General features: G+C 40.1%; 1 protein-coding gene across 1 annotated transcript in view; it reads left to right on the top strand.

The window, feature by feature from the left end:
* The first annotated feature begins 245 nt into the window (after positions 1–245).
* The window catches only part of LOC136151524 (HLA class II histocompatibility antigen, DQ alpha 2 chain-like), a 64,708-nt gene continuing 43,867 nt past the window's right edge, over positions 246–21,086 (top strand). The window contains exons 1-4 of the mRNA XM_065912719.1: positions 246–369; positions 4,313–4,561; positions 5,001–5,282; positions 5,538–5,732. Of these exons, the coding sequence (XP_065768791.1) occupies positions 288–369; positions 4,313–4,561; positions 5,001–5,282; positions 5,538–5,692 (768 nt within the window). The 5' untranslated portion in view covers positions 246–287 and the 3' untranslated portion in view covers positions 5,693–5,732. The remainder of the gene's footprint in view (positions 370–4,312; positions 4,562–5,000; positions 5,283–5,537; positions 5,733–21,086) is intronic.

Genomic DNA, 21,086 nt, shown 5'->3' with positions numbered 1-21,086 from the left:
ACACATGTGAGAAGGCTGATTTAATATTCTCCCTCCTTTCATAGAAAGATCCCTCTGGTCCACTCTGAGTGGAGTCTGCATCAGGACCAGGGGATTTCCCAGCCCCTTCCAGGCATCTTAGTACACAGTCTTCATCTAGCAACTGAGGTGTCATCATAGGGGATTTTTCTGATTGGACAAAACCTGACCAGGCAGAGTACAGTGTCTTTAGAGTTCCTTCTCAGCTCAGCCCTCACCATTGCCCTGCAACTCAGAACAGTCACTACTGAGACTACCCTGAGAAGAGAATGGTCCTGAACAGAGCTCTGATTCTGGGGGCCCTCGCCCTGACCACCATGATGAGCCCCTGTGGAGGTGAAGACATTGTGGGTAAGTGCACAGTTGAGGAATGTGGAGAACAGAAAATTGGAGGGAAAAAAGATAAGCGATTAGCCTAGAAATAGTAGAGGCCCCTCAAAATGTTCCCAATATTAAGCAAATCTAAAAATGACAGTCGTTGCTTTTTCAGGAAACCAGAACCCAGGCCCACTCTCTTTGCTACCTGTGCTATTGCAGAGTTGACCAAGGACCTTATTCTGTTTTTGATATTGATCCAGTGAATATGTCCTGGAGGGTTCTAGGGCATTCATTCACAATTGCCTCAAAAATTAGAGATGTTTCCACCAGTTGATATTTTGCTATGAAAATTTCATGAACTGTTGTTCCCAAATTTCTTTGAACAACTTTTGAAGCTTTTGAAAGATTTCTCCTACAGCTTTTCTTTTTTTTCCCCACAGCTTTTCTTAATGTAAATAGTTCCAGGAATTATGTATTCTATGTAGATATAAAGAAGGATGTCTTTTCTTAGTCTCAGATTACATACATTTCCATGCTGGCATCTGGCACAGGTAGGGAGGGGTGTGAGCCCGACTGAGTGCCTTCACACAAGGCATTTTACCACTTGGTCCTCACTTTATCTCAGTTACTTCATTTGTGTCACCTCACAAATAATCAAGCAAAATAGGTATGTAGGAATGCTTTATAAGTAATTAAGACACAAAACTGTCAAGATTATTCTTATTATTTTTTAGTATTACCATTATAAGTGTGCATGAATGTGTGCAAAGTCACTTCAGTCGTGTCCAACTCTTTGTGACCCTAGGGACTGTAGCCCTCCAGGCTTCTCCGTCCATAGAATTCTCCAGACAAGAATACTGGAGTGGGTTGCCATGCCCTCCTCCAATGGATCTTCCCAACCCAGGGATCAAACCCTTGTCTCTGGCATCTAACTGCGTTGATAGGAGGGTTCTTTTGTAGCTTTGTTTCATTTTCTTTAACAAAGTGAGAAGTTTACTCATTTTGACTTTAAAAATGAGAACTTTATGATAAGAAACTTGGTGAATTAAATTACATCGTTTTCAAATTGTTGGTCCAAATTACCTATTCTTTGACCCATCTGTGAAAGTCTTTCAGGCACAGATTATTTATTTGGCCCCTTAGGCCTTTGCTGTTACCCCTACACTTTCCCCTGTCTCTTCATACATTCCTTTGGCCTCCTTTTCTTCCAGGATCCAACTCTGGCTCACATTGCTGTTGTTTTATAGACATTAAGAGTGAGTTTGTAAAAACCAAAGTAGAAAAAGCCAGATAGTTCAAAGGGAAAATAAAATAGAGTTTAATCTTCAGCAACTTTATTAACCACAGCAGCTCTCATTCTAATTTTGTGTGTTAGTGGAAGTTTCACTTGCTTCTCCAGAGCACTTCCACATTTTCTTTCTTCAACGTCACACCAGACTCTCATGGTCAGGCTTGACTTACCCATTAGGTCCAGTGGGCACAGTGCTGAGGGCCTGCAGCGCTTCTATGTCCCCATGAAAATATTTCACTATTTTAATTAGAAGAAAAATGAACTTTTTCTTTCTAGAAGCTAAAGAAAGAAAAGAAAAAATAAAGAAGAAAATGTTTTAATTTAACCAAGGTTATGCTTGTCTTTATACCAATATGATCATAAAATATGACTTTTGGTATTTTTATGGAAGAAAGTCTACCTCAGCTTAGGGACTCATGAGTTTTACTGCTGCCCTGGTCACTGCTGATCAGACTGTCTTATAATTCTGCTACCTATGTGTTTGTAAGTCTCCCTCAAAGCCTCTGAGATCCTCAAGAATAGTAACTGATACTTTGTACACATTTTTGAGCACATAGCAAGTAAAGTTTGAGGGATTCAGAAATGAAAAGATAAACTGTCTGCCCCATCGAGTGTGTGAAAATTAGTAATGCTAAGAAAAGAGTGCAGAAAAGCAGGAGTGTTGCTGAGCAGGGCAATGGACCCAACTGAGGCTGAAGCTATAAAAGTGAATTGGTTCCAGTTGGCACAGCAGTGTGATATACTTCAGTGTTGGCAGCCCAGGGCAAGTACCAGATAAAAAAAGAAGAACTGCATATATTTATATTTGGAAAGGAGTCAAGGAAGGAAGCCTCCTTCCAATAAAGGGGGCATTATTGGAAGTCCTTTTTAGTGATCAGCCAAGAACATCATGCTGAGTATAGAATGACTTGAAAGCAGGACATTGGGATGGAGAGGTTGGAGGCTACAATGGGATCAAAACGTGGGTAATGAGAGAACTTAGCTAAAATCGTTGGTAACTAAGCAGAAATTTCAGGAATGAACTGGAGGTGGCCAGGAAATCCTAAAATATCATTTCATTTCAAGGGAAAACACAGATGCCTACAAAGACCAAGGAACAGGAAAGGAAAACCTCACTTAGTTTAACAGATGAGATCAGATGACGGTTTTGGATATACCCATCACGGAAATCATAACAGTACACTGTACTTGCTGTTTTACTCACCTGACTCTCCCATTAATCAATATTCTTCTTGTGAGCAGAGATCATGCCTGACTGATGTTTTACTCTTTGTCTCTAACAATGTTTGAAATTCTGTTGATGCTCAGTAAATGAGGAAGGAAGGAGAGAAAATGATAAAAGGCTTATATGTGTCTGGACAAAATTGTCCAGTTAGGCTCATCTGGGCAGAGTCAATCTGCTTTGGCATCCTCAGAAAAGTGCATTGTCCATTTGAAGAAAAGGGCCATAGTTTACCTTGTGATTGTTGTTCAGTCGTTCAGCCGCATCTGACCATTTGCGACCGCTTGGACTGTAGCCCACCAGGCTCCGCTGTCCATGGAACTCTTCAGGCAAGAATACTGCAGTGGGTTGCCATTCCCTTCTCCAAGGGATCTTCCCAAACCAGATTTCCTGCATTGCAGGCGGGTTCTTTATCATCTGAGCCATCAGGGAAGCCCCAGTTTACCTTGAGTCCTCAACACATATTTATTGAGTCAAAAAAAGGAGACGTTTAGTAACCTCCTTAAAGAACAACAACAACAACAAAAAAATAGGGATGGGAAATAGAAATCCAAAATAAAACTTCCATTTTTTATTTCAGAAGGAATCGGTCCCTCTCTTTTAAGGATCACTACTTTCCCTGATGATGATAAAGAATCCACCTGCAAGGTGGGAGGCCCAGGTTCAATCTCTGGGTTGGGAAGATCCCCTGGAGAAGGGAATGGCAACCTACTCCAATATTCTTGACTGGAGAATCCCAAGGATAGAGAAGTCTCATGCATTGGGTCGAAAAGAGTTGGACACGACTGAGCAACTACACTTTTACTTCTCACTGTTAACAAAACAGCCAACTTAGAAACATTATTTATTCTTCGTATATAATATTTTGTAATACTTTCACTATCCTTGTCATACTCTTCCTTATACCCTATAACAGTTAGAAGAAACTCTTAAAATAATGAGATTCTCTGTGCTTTTCCTTCCTAAAAAAAATAAGAAATGAATCCTGTGTAGAAAACATCCTGCTCTGAGTCAGTCCTGAGGGGAAAAGAATCATAATGGATGTGTTACTAAGTAATGAAAGAATTAAGTGATAGAGAAAACTTACAAAGCAGAGGGAGTATACCAATACCAGGATAATTCATTCATTCTTTTCTTTCTTTTTTCTTTACATCACAATGTTTATTACAAGCCTACAATGTGCCAGGCTCTGAGCTGGGGACAAAGGAAATACCAATAAACAGGGCCTGTGAAATTCTGCCATTGTAAGCATATGTTATAGTGCAAAAACAGCCTAGATTCTAACAGAACAGCTACCAACACTGAGGGGAAAGGAAGCCGATACTGGGAATTTTGCTTTGAGACTTTGTGCTAAAGATGAACCCCACAGTTTTTGAAAGTTAATCTCTTCTGTTACTTTGTTTAATATGGTCTTTTCTTTCCCTCTGTTTTCCACCTTCCTGCTCCTCACCCTCACTTATCAGCTGACCATGTTGGCATCTACGGCGCAGACTTCTACCAATCTCATGGTCCCTCTGGCCAGTACATCCATGAATTTGATGGAGACGAGCTGTTTTATGTGGACCTGGGGAAGAAGGAGACCGTCTGGCGGCTGCCTATGTTTGGTGACTTGACAAGTTTTGACCCACAGGGTGCACTGAGTGAAATAGCTAAAGCGAAAGACACCTTGGATGTCATGACTAAACGCTCCAACTTTACCCCTGTTATCAACGGTAAGTGTCCACCATTCTACTTCTCTTTACTGAATCTATTCTCTCATATCAGGCTTCACTCCCTTCTTCTCTAAGGAGAGATATCCTTCACCACTCTATAAAACTCTTCCAAGAGTCCCCAGATTTCATAGTAGTTATTGAACACTCATCCTCTCCCATCTCAAAGATCACATATTTCCGTGTAATATAAGGACTCTTATTCCCATAACATACTCCTTGAATCCCTCAAGGTGGAGTCCCCAAGACCCCCCTCCTTAACAAGCATGTCCACAGATAGCACGGGGATAAAGTGCGGGCAGCACATTTCATCTCCCACAGAAGGCAAACAAGAGCTCCTCTGTCAGACTGGGAACCGTTGGTGGGAGGGCTCCCCCAGGAGGCAGTGCAGAATCAGGCCAAGCTATTCCCGTGTCACATCTGTACTGTTTCCTCACCATAGAGGTTCCTGAGGTGACCGTGTTTTCCAAGTCTCCCGTGATGCTGGGTCAGCCCAACACGCTCATCTGTCACGTGGACAACATCTTTCCCCCTGTGATCAACATCACATGGTTGAGGAATGGGCACTCTGTCACAGAAGGTGTTTCTGAGACCAGCTTCCTCCCCAAAAGTGATTTTTCCTTCCTCAAGATTGGTTACCTCACCTTCCTCCCTTCTGATGATGATGTTTACGACTGCAAAGTGGAGCACTGGGGCCTGGATGAGCCACTGCTCAAACACTGGGGTATGTACAAATTTCACCCCTTTCAGTACCTTTTCTTCTCTGTCAAGTACACAAACATCCTGCCTTTAATCCCTAATCTCATGGTCCAAAGCTTGTTTTCCACACTTCAAGGATTTCCACACTAAAGATATACTTCATCCTCTTCTCTAAGCCTGGTGCACTGTCTTACAGAATGAACACCACCCCGCTACCCGACCCTATATATTGCACATGAACCAACACTGTATTCAGAGTTCCACAACTTCACTTTCACAGAGCCTGAGATTCCAGCCCCTATGTCAGAGCTGACAGAGACTGTGGTCTGTGCCCTGGGGTTGACCGTGGGCCTCGTGGGCATCGTGGTGGGCACCATCCTCATCATCCGAGGTCTGCGCTCAAGTGGGGTCTCCAGACACCAGGGGCCCTTGTGAGTCACACTCCAGTAGGAAGGTAAGGATTCAGATTTGTTTGGTCTGGGGACACAGTACAGACAAGGGAAAGTGGGAAGAGGTTATGATAATAAATGTGGTTGAAAGTTGTAGAATTGGGAAACAGCATGATGATGGCAAAGGAGTTTCCTGGAACCCACTGACCTCATGTCTTTCCTGTTGCAGGTGCACTGTCCGTTTACAGGAACAGAAAAATGGACATACTAGATGATCTAGAACTATTTTCTGGCCAAGTTCATCATGTACCTTTTCTCCTTCTGCCCTCCTCTGCTCACCTCTTCTCTGGGAAATAAGATGCTGTATCACCTCAGAGTTCACATATACCTCAGAGTTCTTGCCTGACTATGTGATATTCCTTTCTCTTCTCATTATTTGCATACCATGGAATTGCTGCAGTATTCCACCCAATTATCTAGTCTCCAGTGACCCTGATCCCATGTCACCATGGAAGCAATAAATCCTTCTTTTATTGAAATTTTTTCTGTCTTCCATCTCAGGGCTGACTAGGACCATGTTGTATTATGTTTTAGGCCTCTTTAATTTCATTTCTCAGATCATGTTTCACGCCCAATAACATGGGAGCAACCTGTGTCAACTAATAATGTGTTGGCATCTTAACTGAGGTTAATATTTCTCTCTTCCTTCTGATCCCACCCTTGGTTCTGCCACCCATCTCCCTAATTCAGACATTAGTGAAGGTAATATATACCCTTCTCCTTTGTTTGTGTAGATTTGGTATAGCAGAAATACAGAAACCAAGAAATATTTGTACTTTTTAAAATAAATCTTTTAAATTTATGACCGAGAAATGGAAGAAAAGAATTTTGAATCTCAAAAGTATCAAAATCAAAACGTGTTCTCAAAACTTCAAATTTGTGAAAAGTGAATGATGATAGTAAAAGCATTCCTTTCCTCTCCTCACCCTTAAATAGATAAGGATTCCCTAGCCAGAGAAAGAAAAGTCAGTTAGGAAAAGATTAGAATAAGACGATAATGCAAGTATTTGAGAAGGACCAAATACTTTGTCCTTATGTAGGGTTAGTAGCAATGGGAATAAGGATGGGTTAGAAGCCACAGACATATTTAGGGTCCCTAGAACAAGGTAGAGTTTGCCTCATCTCCTAAGTGAATTCCTGCTAGATAACCATGTAGATTTTCCTGACATGCCATTCACAATAGAGTGAATATGGCCGCAGTACGTCTCTAGGCAGATAAGTGAAAGTCAGTCTCATCGGATTCCTGTGCATTTCTCTTTGCCCTGGGGTACAGCCAAAAAAAAAAAAAAAAAAAGTCCAGTATACCCAGCCTTCCTGCTAAGAAATGCATGAGCCTATGAGAGAGAAATCCTAAGAAGGACAACATCACTAAGATAATGTAGCAGCAGCTCTGAGTGCTATGGTCTCCTCTTGATTCACTGTCACCAGTGGAAGTCCTCATGGAGGAAATGGATAAACAGGTGAGATTATTTGGCTCTCCTGAGTGCATCCAAGAACTCACTCTTGAAAGTAGAATGTGTGGGACCTGACTTCAAATCACTTTTGCCCTTGAAAATCTTTTAGGTATGTTGCCTCAAACTTTCCACTCTGAAATTACTGAGTCTATACACTGCATATCGGGTGGTATTATGGAACAGGTATGAGATGTATGAGACAGTCCCTATTCATGTACTGTCTGCATCAGTGAGCTTAATGTAATTGGGGAATAAAGATACAGTATTAACATAATATGATACAACATCAATCAGTCAGTCAGTCAGTTGAGTCATTCAGTCATGTCCAGCTCCTTGCAACCCCATGGACTGCAGTATGCCAGACCTCCCTGTCCATCACCAACTCCCACAGCCTGCTCAAACTCATATCCATTGAGTCAGTAATTCCATCCTACCTTCTCATCCTCTGTTGTCCCCCTCACCTCTTGCCTTTAATCTTTCCCAGTATCAGTGTCTTTTCCAGTGAGTCAGTTCTTTGCATCATGTGGTCAAATGAAGTTGGAGCTTCAACTTCATTCAGCATCAGTCCTTCCAATGAATATTCAGGACTGATTTCCTTTAGGATTGACTGGTTTCATCTCCTTGGACTGCTTTACAGTCCAAGGGACTCTCAAGAGTCTTCTCCAACACCACAATTCAAAAGCATCAATTCTTTGGCACTCAGTTTTCTTGATGGTCCAACTCTCACATCTATACATGACTTCTGGAAAAACTATAGCTTTGACTAGATGGATCTCTGTTGGAAAAGTAATGTGTATACTTTTTAATATGCTGTCTAGGTTTGTCATGGCTTTTCATCCAAGAAGCAAGCATCTTTTACTTCAAGGCTGCAGTCAACATCTGCAGTAATTTTGGAGCCCCAAAAAATAAAGTCTGTCACTGTTTCCATTGTTTCCCCATCTATTTGCCATGAAGTGAGGGGACAGGATGCCATGATCTTACTTTTTTGAATGTTGAGTTTTAAGCCAACTTTTTCACTCTCCTCTTTCACTTTCATCAAGAGGCTCTTTAGTTTCTCTTCACTTTCTGCCATAAGAGTGGTATCATCTGCATATCTGAGGTTATTGATATTTCTACCTGTAACCTTGATTCCAGTTTGTGCTTCATCCAGTTCTCTGTGTATTCTTGCCACCTCTTCTTAATATCTTCTGTTAGGTCCATACCGTTTCTGTCCTTTTTCGTGCCCATCTTTGTGTGAAATGTTCCCTTGGTATCTCTAATTTTCTTGAAGAGATATCTAGTCTTTCCCATTCTATGGTTTTCCTCTATTTCTTGGCATTGATAACTTAGGAAGGTTTCTTATCGCTCATTGCTCTTCTTTGGAACTCTGCATTTAGATGGGTATATCTTTCCTTCACTCCTTTGCCTTTTGCTTCTCTTCTTTCCTCAGCTATTTGTAAAGCCTCCTCAGACAATCATTTTGCCTTTTTGCATTTCTTTTTCTTGGGGATGGCCTTGATCCCGGTCTTAACCCCTGTACAAGGTCATGAACCTCCATCCATAGCTCTTCAGGCACTCTATCAGATCTAATCCCTTGAATCTGTTTATCACTTCCACTGTATAATCATATGGGATTTGATTTAGGTCATACCTGAATGGTCTAGTGGTTTCCGTTACTTTCTTCAATCTAAGTCTGAATTTGGCAATAAGGAGTTCATGATTTGAGCCACAGTCAGCTCCAGGTATTGCTTTTGCTGACTGTATAGAGCTTCTCCATCTTGGGGGGGTTGCCTGATTTCGATATTGACCATCTGGTGATGTCCATGTGTAGTATTGTCTCTCGTGTTCTTGGAAGAGCATGTTTGCTATGACCAGTGCACTCTCTTAGCAAAATTCTGTTAGCCTTTGCCCTGCTTCATTTTGTACTCCAAGGCCATACTTGCCTGTTACTCCAGGTATCTCTTGACTTCCTACTTCTGCATTCCAGTCCCCTATGATGAAAAGGACATCTTTCTTTGGTGTTAGTTCCAGAAGGTCTTATAGGTCTTCACAGAACTGTTCAGCTTCTTTAGCATTAGTGGTTGGAGCATAGACTTGGATTACTGTGACACTGAATGCTTTTCCTTGGAAATGAACAGAGATCACCCTATTGTTTTTGAGATTGCACCAAAGTACTGCATTTTTTACTCTTTTATTGACTATAAGGGCTACTCCATTTCTTCTAATGGATTCTTGCCCACAGTAGTAGATATAATGGTCATCTAAATTAAATTTGTCCGTTCCCATCCATTTTAGTTCACTGATTCCTAACATGCACCTAACATGGACATGAACTTGGGCAAAATACCAGGAGATATTGAGGAACAGGGAGGCCTGGCATGCTGCAGTACATGGGGGCCGCAAAGAGTCAGACACATCTTAGCAACTGAACAACAACAGACCGACAATTCCAGGTTCCAATGTCATATTGTTCTTTATAGCATTGGACTTTACTTTCACCACCAGACACATCCACAACTGATATCATTTCCACTATGGCCCAGCCTGTTTATTCTTTCTGAAGAATTTCTCTGCTCTTCCCCAGTAACATATTGGACACCTACTGACCTGGGGGGTTTCATCTTGTGGTGTTATATCTTTTGCCTTGTCATACTGTTCATGGGGTTCTCAGGCAAGAATACTGAAGTGATTTGCCATTCCCTTCCCCAGTGGACCACATTTTGTCAGAACTCTCCACCATGATGTATCTGTTTTGGGTGGCCCTGAATGGCCTAACTCACAACTTCATTGAATTACACAAAGCTGTGATCCATGTGATCATTTTGGTTAGCTTTCTGTGATCATGGTTTTCATTCTGGAAGCTGTGGAGCTGTTGGTCTTGCTTCTTCTGTCTGCCTTCTAATAGATGAGTATGAGAGGTTTGTGCAGGTTTCTTGACAGGAGGGACTGGCTGAAGGGAAAGCTGGGTCTTGCTCTGGTGGGCAGAGCCATGTTCAGTAAATTTTTAATCTGATAATCTGTTAATGAGTGAGGCTGTGCTCCCTTCCTGTTAGTTGTTTGGCTGAGGTGACCCAGTCCTTGAGTCTACAGGCACTATGGTAGGACTAACGGTGATAACTTAGGTCATCATTGGTCTCCAAGGACTGCTGCTGCCAGTGGCCCTGTCCCATGGCAGGCCACTGTCAACTCATACCTTCACAAGAGACCCTCAAACACACAAGCAGGTCTGGGTCAGTCTACTGTGGGCTCAGTGCTCTTTTCCCCAGGTCCTGGTACACACAAGGTTTTGTTTGTGCCTTACAAATAGCTGAGAAAATAAGAGAAGCAAAAGGCAAGGGAGAAAGAGAAAGATATACTCAACTGAATGCAGAGTTCCAGAAAATAGCAAGGAGAGATAAGAAAGCTTTCTTAAGTGGACAATGCAAAGAAATAGTGTTAAACAATTGAATGGGAAGGACTAGAGATCTCTTTAAGAAAATCAGAGTTACCAAGGGAATATTTCATGAAAAAATGGGCAATATAAGAAACAGAAACAGTATGGATGCAACTGAAGCAGATGATATTAAGAAGAGGTGGCAAGAATACACAGAACTATACAAAAAAAGTCTTAATGACCAGATAACCATGATGGTCTGGTCACTCACCTGGAGTCAGACATCCTGGAATGTGAAGTCAAGTGGGCCTTCAGAAGCATTACTACAAAGTTAGTAGAGGTTATGGACTTCCAGCTGAACTATTTAAAATCCTAAAGGATGATGCTGTTAAAGTGCTGCACTCAATATGTCAGCTAATTTGGAAAACTCAGTAGTGGCCACAGGACTGGAAAAGGTCAGTTTTCACTCCAAAGAAAGGCAATGCCAAAGAATGTTCAAACTACTGTACAATTGAACTCACGTCATATGTGAGTAAGGTTAAGCTCAAAATCATTCAAGCTAGGCTTCAGCAGTGAACTGAGAACTTCCAGATGTTCAAGCTGAATTTAGAAAAGGCAGAGGAACCAGAGATCAAATTGCCAACATCTGCTGAATCATAGAGAAAGAAAGGGAGTTCCAGAAAAACATCTACTTCTGCTTCATTGACTATGCTAAAGACTTTGTGTGGATCACAACAAACTGTGGAAAATTCTTCAAGAGATGGAAATACTAGACGATCTTACCTAGCTCCTGAGAAATCTGTATACAAATCAAGAAGCAACAGTTGGAACCAGACATGGAACAACAAACTGGTTCAAAATTGTGAAAGGAGTACCTCAAGGCTGTATATTATCACCCAGCTTATTTAACTTCTAATGCAGAATACATCATGCGAAATGCTGGGCTGGATGAAGCACAAGCTGAAACCAAGGTTGCTGGCAGAAATATCAATCATCTCAGATATGCAGATGATACCACTCTAATGGCATAAAGTGAAGAGGAACAAAGAACAAAAGAGCCTCTTGATGAGGGTGAAAGAGGAGAGTGAAAATGTTGTCTTAAAACTCAACATTTAAAAAACTAAGATCATGGCATCTGGTCCCATCACTTCATGGCAAATAGATCAGGAAACAATAAAACAGTGACAGACTTTATATTCTGGGCTCCAAAATCACTGGTAACAGTGACTGCAGTCATGAAATTAAGACTCTTGTCCCTTGGAAGAAAAGCTATGACAAACCTAGAAAGCATATTAAAAAGCAGAGACATCACTTTGCCAACAAAACCCATATAAGTAAAAGCTATGGTTTTTCCAGTAGTCATGTATGGATGTGAGAGTTGGACCATAAAGAAGGCTGAGTGCTGAAGAATTGATGCTTTTGAATTGTGTTAGAGAAGACTCTTGAGAGTCCCTTGGACTGCAAGGAGGTCAAACCAGTCAATCCTAAAGAAAATCAACCTGAATTTCATTGGAAGGATTGATGCTGAAGCTGAAACTCCAATACTTTTTTTTTTTTTTCATTCTGTGCTTGTTTTATTTTTTTCCATTTATTTTTATTAGTTGGAGGCTAATTACTTTATAATATTGTAGTGGTTTTTGTCATACATTGACATGAATCAGCCATGGATTTACATGTATTCCAATACTTTAGTCACCTGATGCGAAGAGCCGACTCAATGGAAAAGACCCTGATGCTGGGAAAGCTTGAAGGCAGGATAAGAAGAGGACAGCAGAGGATGAATGGTTGGATGGCATCACCAACTCAATGGACAGGAATTTGAGCAAATAATGAAGAACAGGAAAGCCTGGCGTGCTGCAGCCCATGGGTTTGCAAAAAGTCAAACATGACTTTGTGACTGAACTCCAATAATATAATACCATTTAAAAGTTATACAATTGAAAATAATATTTCTTCAGCAAATAATTTTTAAGGAAAAATAAAGAACAGAAACTACACATTTAAAAAATTGAAGAAACATGACAACCAAATTCTAGACTTTGCTAGCATTCATATTCAAATAAAACAACTGCTAAAAAATTCTTGTGAGACAATCAGAGAAAATGAATAGTGACTGTATTTAAGCAGTTATTTATCTAATTTTAGGTGTGGTAATGGCATTGTTTTGTTTCTAAAAAGTTGATATATTTTAGATTTTCATAGTAAAATATTTATGAATGAAATTATATAATTTCAAATATTATCCATATTGAATATGTCAAAAATAATCCAGTGCGTATGTAATATTAAGTGAGTGGATTTACAAAATTGTCCATGAATTGATCGTTTTTAAAACTGAACTGTTAATATATGGTACTATTCCCCCTACTACTGCATACAGCTGAAATACTCCATAATACAAAGTTGTTTTTACAGTGTTCCAGGAAACCTGAAAGAAAAATAAGCAGAAGAGCATTCTCTTTGAAGTTATATTGGTTTTTAAGGTTTTCCTCATTTTTATTTCAGTTAGGAAACCCTGAGTATCCAAATCCAAACTAGACCATAGAACCTCTCAGAAATGTAACCCTAAAGAGTGTATATGCAACAAGGAATAATAGCAAAGGAAACCAAAGTTAATGTTCACTTTATTATTGGCTGAACTAGGCCCCAAACTGTCAGTCTAAAAATGACCATTAAATAGAAATGCTGTGATACATACTACATTCTTAGTACTTTAAAGTAATGTGAAAACAGATACATTTACTGTCTTGAATAATTTGCATTCCAATAAAAAGAAATATACACATATAAAACAATTTCACAAACACATAGTTGCAAAGTCTGTTTTCATAAAGGAAAAGAACAAGGTAATAAGAAAGAGTACTATACAGGAACCAAGTATAATTCAGTGGAGTGTAGAGAAGGCTTGAATAAATGAGATGAAACAAAATGGTTTATAGTAAGTGAAGGACAAGGCTTAGGAGGGCAGAGCAAATGTTTGAGAAAATCTTGCAGTGTGAAAGAAATAAAATAAAATGAGAAAAACAAAATAAAATGAAAATTATCATAGATTTAGTAGAATACAATAAAATAAGAATAAAATGAATAAAATGCAGAATACAATAAAATGAAAATTATAACAGATTTAGTACAGCAAGTTTATATAAAAACAAGCAAGTTATTTAACGTCTTTCTAATTAGAATACTTACTGAAAAGATATTATCTCTATAAAAGTAATAATGAGGGGCTAGAAAATTGAAATATGTGAAAGAAAAATTGAAAAATTAAAACAATTTCCCCAAAATTAAAAAATAAAACAAAGAAATGTATGTTAGAAAAGATAAGAACAGAGAACAGACCTGGGAACATCAAGTAACAGAGCTAGAGAGAGAAAGAGAAAAATGAGAGAGGAAAATCATGAAAACAAATTAGAAAATGTTTTCAGATATACAATATCTAATTCTTCACATAGAATGGGGACTTCCAGATTTTTAGCACAATTAATGAAAAAACACAACCCTAAATACACCATTTTCAAAATTTCAGACTCTCAAGTGTAAAAGATCATAGAATACCCCAGGGTGAGAAACAGAACAAATAATTTACAACATCAATGTTAAATTGTCAGATATTTCTATCATTAACATTATGAGAAAGGCCCAGAAGTTCTAAAGGAACATTATTTTCTATTAATAAATGCCTACCTTTTAAAATCACAATTAAAGTCAAAAATGAATAAAAATACTGTTAGAAAAAATAAATCCTGGAGATGATGTGGAGAAATGGGCTTCTCTGGTAGCTCAGTTGTTAAAGAATCCGCATGCATTGCAGGAGACCCTGGTTTGATTCCTGGGTCAGGAAATTCCCCTGAAGAAGGGATAGGCTACCGACTCCAGTATTCTTGGGCTTCCCTGGCTGCTCAGCTGTTAAAGAATCCACCTGCAATGCGGGAGACCTGGGTTCAATCCCTGGGTTGGGAAGATCTCCTGGAGAAGGGAAAGGCTACCCACTCCAATATTCTGTCCTGGAGAATTCCATGGACTGTGTAAGTCCATGGGGTTGCAAAGAATTGGACACAACAGCAATTTTCACTTTCACCCACACTGCTGGTGGAAATGTAAATTGGTGCAGTTGCTATGGAGAACAATATGGAGGTTCCTTTAAAAACTAAAATAGAGCTACCATATGATCTAGCAATCCCACTCCTGGGTATACATCTGGAAAAAAACACAATTCAAAAAGATACATGTACCCCAATATTCATCACAGCACAATATTCACAATAGCCAAGTTGTGGAAGCAACCTAAGTGTACATTGACAGATAAATGGATAAAAAAGATGTGGTATATTTATACAATGGAATATTACTCGGCCACACAAAAGAATGAAATAATTTCATTTCCAGTAACACGGATGGATCTAGAGATTATCACACTAAGTGAAGTAAACCAGATAGAGAGAATTAAATATCATGTGACATCGATTGTATGTGGAATCTAAAAAAAGGTGATATAAATGAACTTATCTACAAAACAGACCCACAGGGACCTACCTGGTGGTCCAGTGATTAAGACTTCACCTTCCAGTTCAGACAGTGTGAGTCTGATGCCTGGTCAGGGAGCTAAGATCAGACATGCCTCCTGGCCTGAAAACCAAAACTAAACAAAAAACACAGAAGCAATATTGTAACAAATTCAATAAAGACTTAAAAAAAAAAAAAAAAACAGACCCACAGATGTAGAAAACAAATCTATGGTTACAGAAGGGGGGAGCGGGGGGAGGGAAAAATCAAATTAGGAGTTTGGGATTAACATATACACACTACTATAAAATCTGCCTGCCAATGCAAGAGACTCAAGAAATCCGGATTCGTTCCCCGGGTCAGGAAGATCCCCTGGAGAAGGAAATGACAACCCACTCCAGTAGTCTTGCCTGGGAAATCCCATGGACAGAGGAGCCTGGCGGGCTATAATCCATGGGGTTGTAAAAGAGTCAGACATCACTTGGCAACTAAACAATAGCAAGAATAAGGGAAGAAAACTTGAAAAGGAATAGATACAGGTAGTTAGATAGATGGGCTCTTTAAGGTGGCTCAGACATTAAGATAGATAGATAGATACATACATACATACATAGATGTATAACTGAATCACTTTGCTGTACATCTGAAGCTAACACAACACTGTAAATGAACTTAACTTCAATTTAAACACAAATAATGTTAGATAAGAAATAATATAAATATAAAATGTACTTACTTACTTGGAAGTTGATTAAAAATATGACTTAGTAAAGTAAGATTGTTAGTCAGAAAGCAGGAACATACTTGTGGAATGACATTAGCAACATGGTCGAATAAGATGTCTCCTACTAGCATCCCCCTCTTAACAGTTTGGCATCTCTTAACTATGCATAAGTTTCAGGACCTTCAGGGATACTCCCCAGAGACAGAGGTCAGCAAGCATTATCTTCACATTCTCCTCCTGCTATACTAAAGTAGGTAGGCACCTATTTTTTTTTTACTCTAGGCATTTTTTTTTTTTTTTTTCTTTTCAGGGGTTTCATTTTCACACTCCCTACTTGGTAGCCAGCAGGTGTTACCTTCATACTATCCCTGTGTCACACTCAAGAGCACCAGTACTTCCTTCAGGGGAGCTTTTATGTGGGTTTGGTGTCCCAGTTTTTGTGTCTGGTGTCCCAGGTTTTGTGTCTGCCACCCAAGGAATGCCTTTGGATCACCTGGCTCTGGAGACCAGAGAGGTCTCCATTTTGGGGGTCCAATAGTATTGTAATAATCACATGTGGTTCCTGGCAGACTAGCACCCCTCCCCCCAGTGCATTGTAGAGAGCAGACTGAACCACACTCCCAGTCTTTTGAGAAAGAGGCCAATTTTTTCTCCAGGAATTTTGGCCTGATGGGGCACATTTCTAGTTTGGCACAATTCTAAGGGGCCACAGAGGTGCTTTCATGGAACAGAAGTGAGCAAAGTCTTTGCACTCTCCCCCTGCCTTGTTCCAGCTCACTGGCATCCCCCAGAAAGAAGCTTATAACTTAGTTTGCTGCCCTGATTTTCCCAGCTGCTTCCAGTATATGCTCCTACATTTTCTGGGTCTGGTGACTGGTGGAGCTTAGGCTCAAGAGTCACAAAGCCCTGTAACAAACAGAAAAGTTCTTAAACAGCTACCAACCCAGGGCACAAGTGGAAATAGAACCAGGAGCCCAGTATTCCTGTGAAAGTGGTCTATTAGCTTACCATTTTAGCTGCAGCCTGAGGGGCAGGCTTGTAATTAAACACACATGTAAGGGCTTACTGTAACCCTTTCCAGAAACTTTGGAGGGTCGCACTATCATTTCGCCCTCCTCTGCTATGGTCCACAGTGCCAGTAGCTCTCAGAAGGGAGCTCTTACACTCATCTGGGGCCCTGGATTTTGTGACTGCAACACCCAACATCTGCAAATCAATCAATGTGATATGCCACATTAATAAGTTGAGGACGAAAAAAACATATGGCCATCTCAATAGACGCAGGAAAAGCTTTTGATAAAATTCAACACTCAGTTCAGTTGCTCAGTCGTGTCTGACTCTTTGAGACCCCATGAACCTCAGCACACCAGGCCTCCCTGTCCATCACCAACTCCCAGAATTTACCCAAACTCATGTCCATTGAGTCAGTGATGCCATGCAATCATCTCATCCTCTGTCGTCCCCTTCTCCTCCTGCCCTCAATCTTTCCCAACATCAGGGTCTTTTCAAATGAGTCAGCTCTTCCCATCAGGTGGCCAAAGTATTGGCATTTCAGCTTCAACATCAGTCCTTCCAGGGAGCACCCAGGACTGATCTCCTTTAGGATGGACTGGTTGGATCCCCTTCAGTCCAAGGGACTCTCAAGAGTCTTCTCCAACAACACAGCTCAAAAGCATCAATTCTTCAGTGCTCAGCTTTCTTTATAGTCCAACTCTCACATCCATATGTGACTCCTGGGAAAACCATAACCTTGACTAGATGGACCGTTGTAGACAAAGTAATGTCTTTGCTTTTTAATATGCCGTCTATGTTGGTCATAACTTTCCTACCGAGGAGTAAGCATCTTTTAATTTCATGGCTGCAGTCACCATTTGCAGTGATTTTGGAGCCCAAAAAAATAAAGTATGCCACTGCTTCCACTGTTTCCCCATCTATTTCCCATGAAGTGATGGGACCAGATGCCATGATCTTCATTTTCTGAATGTTGAGCTTTAAGCCAACATTTTCACTCTCCCCTTTCACTTTCATCAAGAGGCTCTTTCGGTCTTCTTCACTTTCTGCCATAAGGGTTGTGCCATCTACATATCTGAGGTTATTGATATTTCTCCCAGCAATCTTGATTCCAGCTTGTGCCTCTTCCAGCCCAGCGCTTCTCATGATGTACTCTGCATATAAGTTAAATAAGCAAGGTGACAATATACAGCCTTGACATACTCCTTTTCCTGTTTGGAACCAGTCTGATGGTCCATGCCCAGTTCTAACTGTTGCTTCCTGATCTGCATACAAGTTTCTCAAGAGGTGGGTCAGGTGGTCTGGTATTCCCACCTCTTGAAGAATTTTCCAGAGTTTATTGTGATTCACACAGTCAAAGGCTCTGGCATAGTCAATAAAGCAGAAATAGATGTTTTTCTGGAACTCTCTTGCTTTTTCGATGATCCAGTGGATGTTGGCAATTTGATCTCTGGTTCCTCTACCTTTTCTAAAACCAGCTTGAACATCTGGAAGTTCACAGTTCACATATTGCTGAAGCCTGGCTTGGAGAATTTTGAGCATTACTTTACCAGTGTGTGAGATGAGTACAATTGTGCGGTATTTTGAGCATTCTTTGGCATTGCCTTTCTTTGGGATTGGAATGAAAACTGAGCTTTTCCAGTCCTGTGGCCACTGCTGAGTTTTCCAAATTTGCTGGCATATTGAGTGCAGCACCTTCACAGCACCATCTTTCAGGATTTGAAATAGCTCAACTGGAATTCCATCACCTCCACTAGCTTTGTTCGTAGTGATGCTTTCTAAGGCCCACCTGACTTCACATTCCCGGATGTCTGGCTCTAGGTGAGTGATCACACCATCGTGATTATCTGGGTCATAAAGATCTTTTTTGTACAGTTCTTCTGTGTGTTCTTGCCACCTCTTCTTAATATCTTCTACTTCTGTTAGGTCCACACCATTTCTGTCCTTTATCAAACCCATCTCTGCATGAAATGTTCCCTTGGTATCTCTAATTTTCTTGAAGAGGTCTCTAGTCTTTCCCATTCTGTTGTTTTCCTCTATTTCTTTGCATTGATCACTGAGGAAGGCTTTCTTATCTCTCCTTGCCTTTCTTTGGAACTCTGCATTCAAATAGGAACATCTCTCCTTTTCTCCCTGCTTTTTGCTTCTCTTCTTTTCACAGCTATTTGTAAGGCCTCCTCAGACAACCATTTTGCCTTTTGCATTTCTTTTCCATGGGGATGGTCTTGATCCCTGTCTCCTGTACAATGTCACGAACCTCTGTCCATAGTTCATCAGGCACCCCGTCTATCAGATCTACTCCCTTAAATCTATTTCTCACTTCCACTGTACAGTCAGAAGGGATTTGATTTAGGTCATACCCGAATGGTCTAGTGGTTTTCCCTACTTCCTTCAAATTAAGTCTGAATTTGGCAATAAGGGGTTCGTGATCTGAGCCACAGTCAGCTCCCGGTCTTGTTTTTGCTGACTGTGTAGAGCTTCTCCATCTTTGCCTGCAAAGAATATAAACAATCTGATTTCTGTGTTGACCATCTGGTGATGTCCATGTGTAGTGTCTTCTCTTGTGTTGTTGGAATAGGGTGTTGGCTATGACCAGTGTGTTCTCTTGGCAAAACTCGATTAGCCTTTTCCCTGCTTCATTCTGTACTCGAAGGCCAAATTTGTCTGTTACTCCAGGTGTTTCTTGACTTCCTACTTTTGCATTCCAGTCCCCTATAATGAAAAGGACGTATTTTTTGGGTGTTATTCTAAAAGGTCTTGTAGGTGTTGATAGAACTGTTCAACTTCAGCTTCTTCAGCATTACTGGTTGAGGCATAGGCTTGGATTACCGTGATATTGAATGGTTTGCCTTGGAAATGAACAGAGATCATTCTGTCATTTTTGAGATTGCATCCAAGTACTACATTTCAGGTTCTTGTTGACCATGATGGCTACTCCATTTCTTCTAAGGGATTCTTGCCCACAGTATCAGGGAAATGCAAATCAAATAAATGATACCACAATAAGGTATCATCTCAAAAATAAACAAGTAAAATCTTAAGGTTAAAAAACTAATTATTTTTTAAAACAGATATCACCTCAGACCAGTTAGAATGGCTACCATCAAAAAGACAAGAAATAACAAAATGTTGACTAAGCTGTGAAGAAAAGTGAACCTTTGTGCACAGTTGGTAAGCATATAAATTGATGCAGTTGCTATTGAAAACAGCATGATGGTTCTTCAAAAACTGCAATGTGATCTAGCAATTTCTCATCTAGGTATTTACCCAAAGGAAACAAAAACACTAACTTCAAAAAAATATATGCACCTCCATGTTCATTATAGAGTATACACACACACACACACACACACACACACACACATATATATATACACAGTGGAACATTATTCAGCCATAAAAATAATATCTTGACATTTGTGATAGCATGGATGGACCTTGAGGGCATTGTGCTAAGCAAAATAATACAGACAGAGAAAGACAAATATCACATAATCTCATTTAGTTTATATGGACTTTTAAAAGAATGGAACTCATAGGTAAAGAGAACCAATTGGCAGTTGCCCAGGATGGTTGGGGGTGGACAAAATTGTGAAGGTGATCAAAAGGTACAAACTTCCAGTTATAACATAGATAAGTCCTGGGAGTGCGATGCACAGCATGCTGACTGTAGTTAATAATACTGTATTGTATATTTGAAAGTTGCTAAAAGAGTAGTTCTTAAAAGTTCTCATCACAAGAAATAAGTTGTGACAATTGATTGCCATTGTTCAGTCGCTAGGTGGTGTCCAACTCTTTCGACCCCATGGATTACAGCTTGCCAGGTCCCATTCTTCACTGTCTTCCGGAGTGTGCTCAAACTCATGTCCATTGAGTCGGTGATGCCATCCAAACTATTTCATCCTCTGTATGATGATGCTAACTTACAGTTGTGATCATTTTACAATTTATACAAATTTTAATTATCATGTTATATACCTGAAACTAATATAACGTTATGTATCAGTTATACCCCAATTAAAAATGTATGATTTTTCTTGGCTATTTACAAATTTTTACTATTTGTAAACAGTGCTGCAATGAACCCTGGGGTACATGTGTCTTTTGGAGTTATGGGTTTCTCAGGGTATATGCCCAGTAGTGGAATTACTGGGTCATATGGTCATTCTATGTTTAGTTTTTTAAGGAACCTCCATATTGTTCTCCACTGTGGCTATGTCAATTTACATTTTCACCAACAGTGTAAGAGGGTTCCCTTTTAGACATTTAGGCTCAAGAGGGTAGGAATATATACATACATAGGGCTGACTCACATGGTTGTACAGCAGAAACTAAT

This window comes from Muntiacus reevesi, chromosome 20 (assembly GCF_963930625.1).
Source record: "Muntiacus reevesi chromosome 20, mMunRee1.1, whole genome shotgun sequence".
NCBI classification, from domain to species: Eukaryota; Metazoa; Chordata; class Mammalia; order Artiodactyla; family Cervidae; genus Muntiacus; species Muntiacus reevesi.
This window is presented reverse-complemented; position numbering and strand designations above follow the sequence as displayed.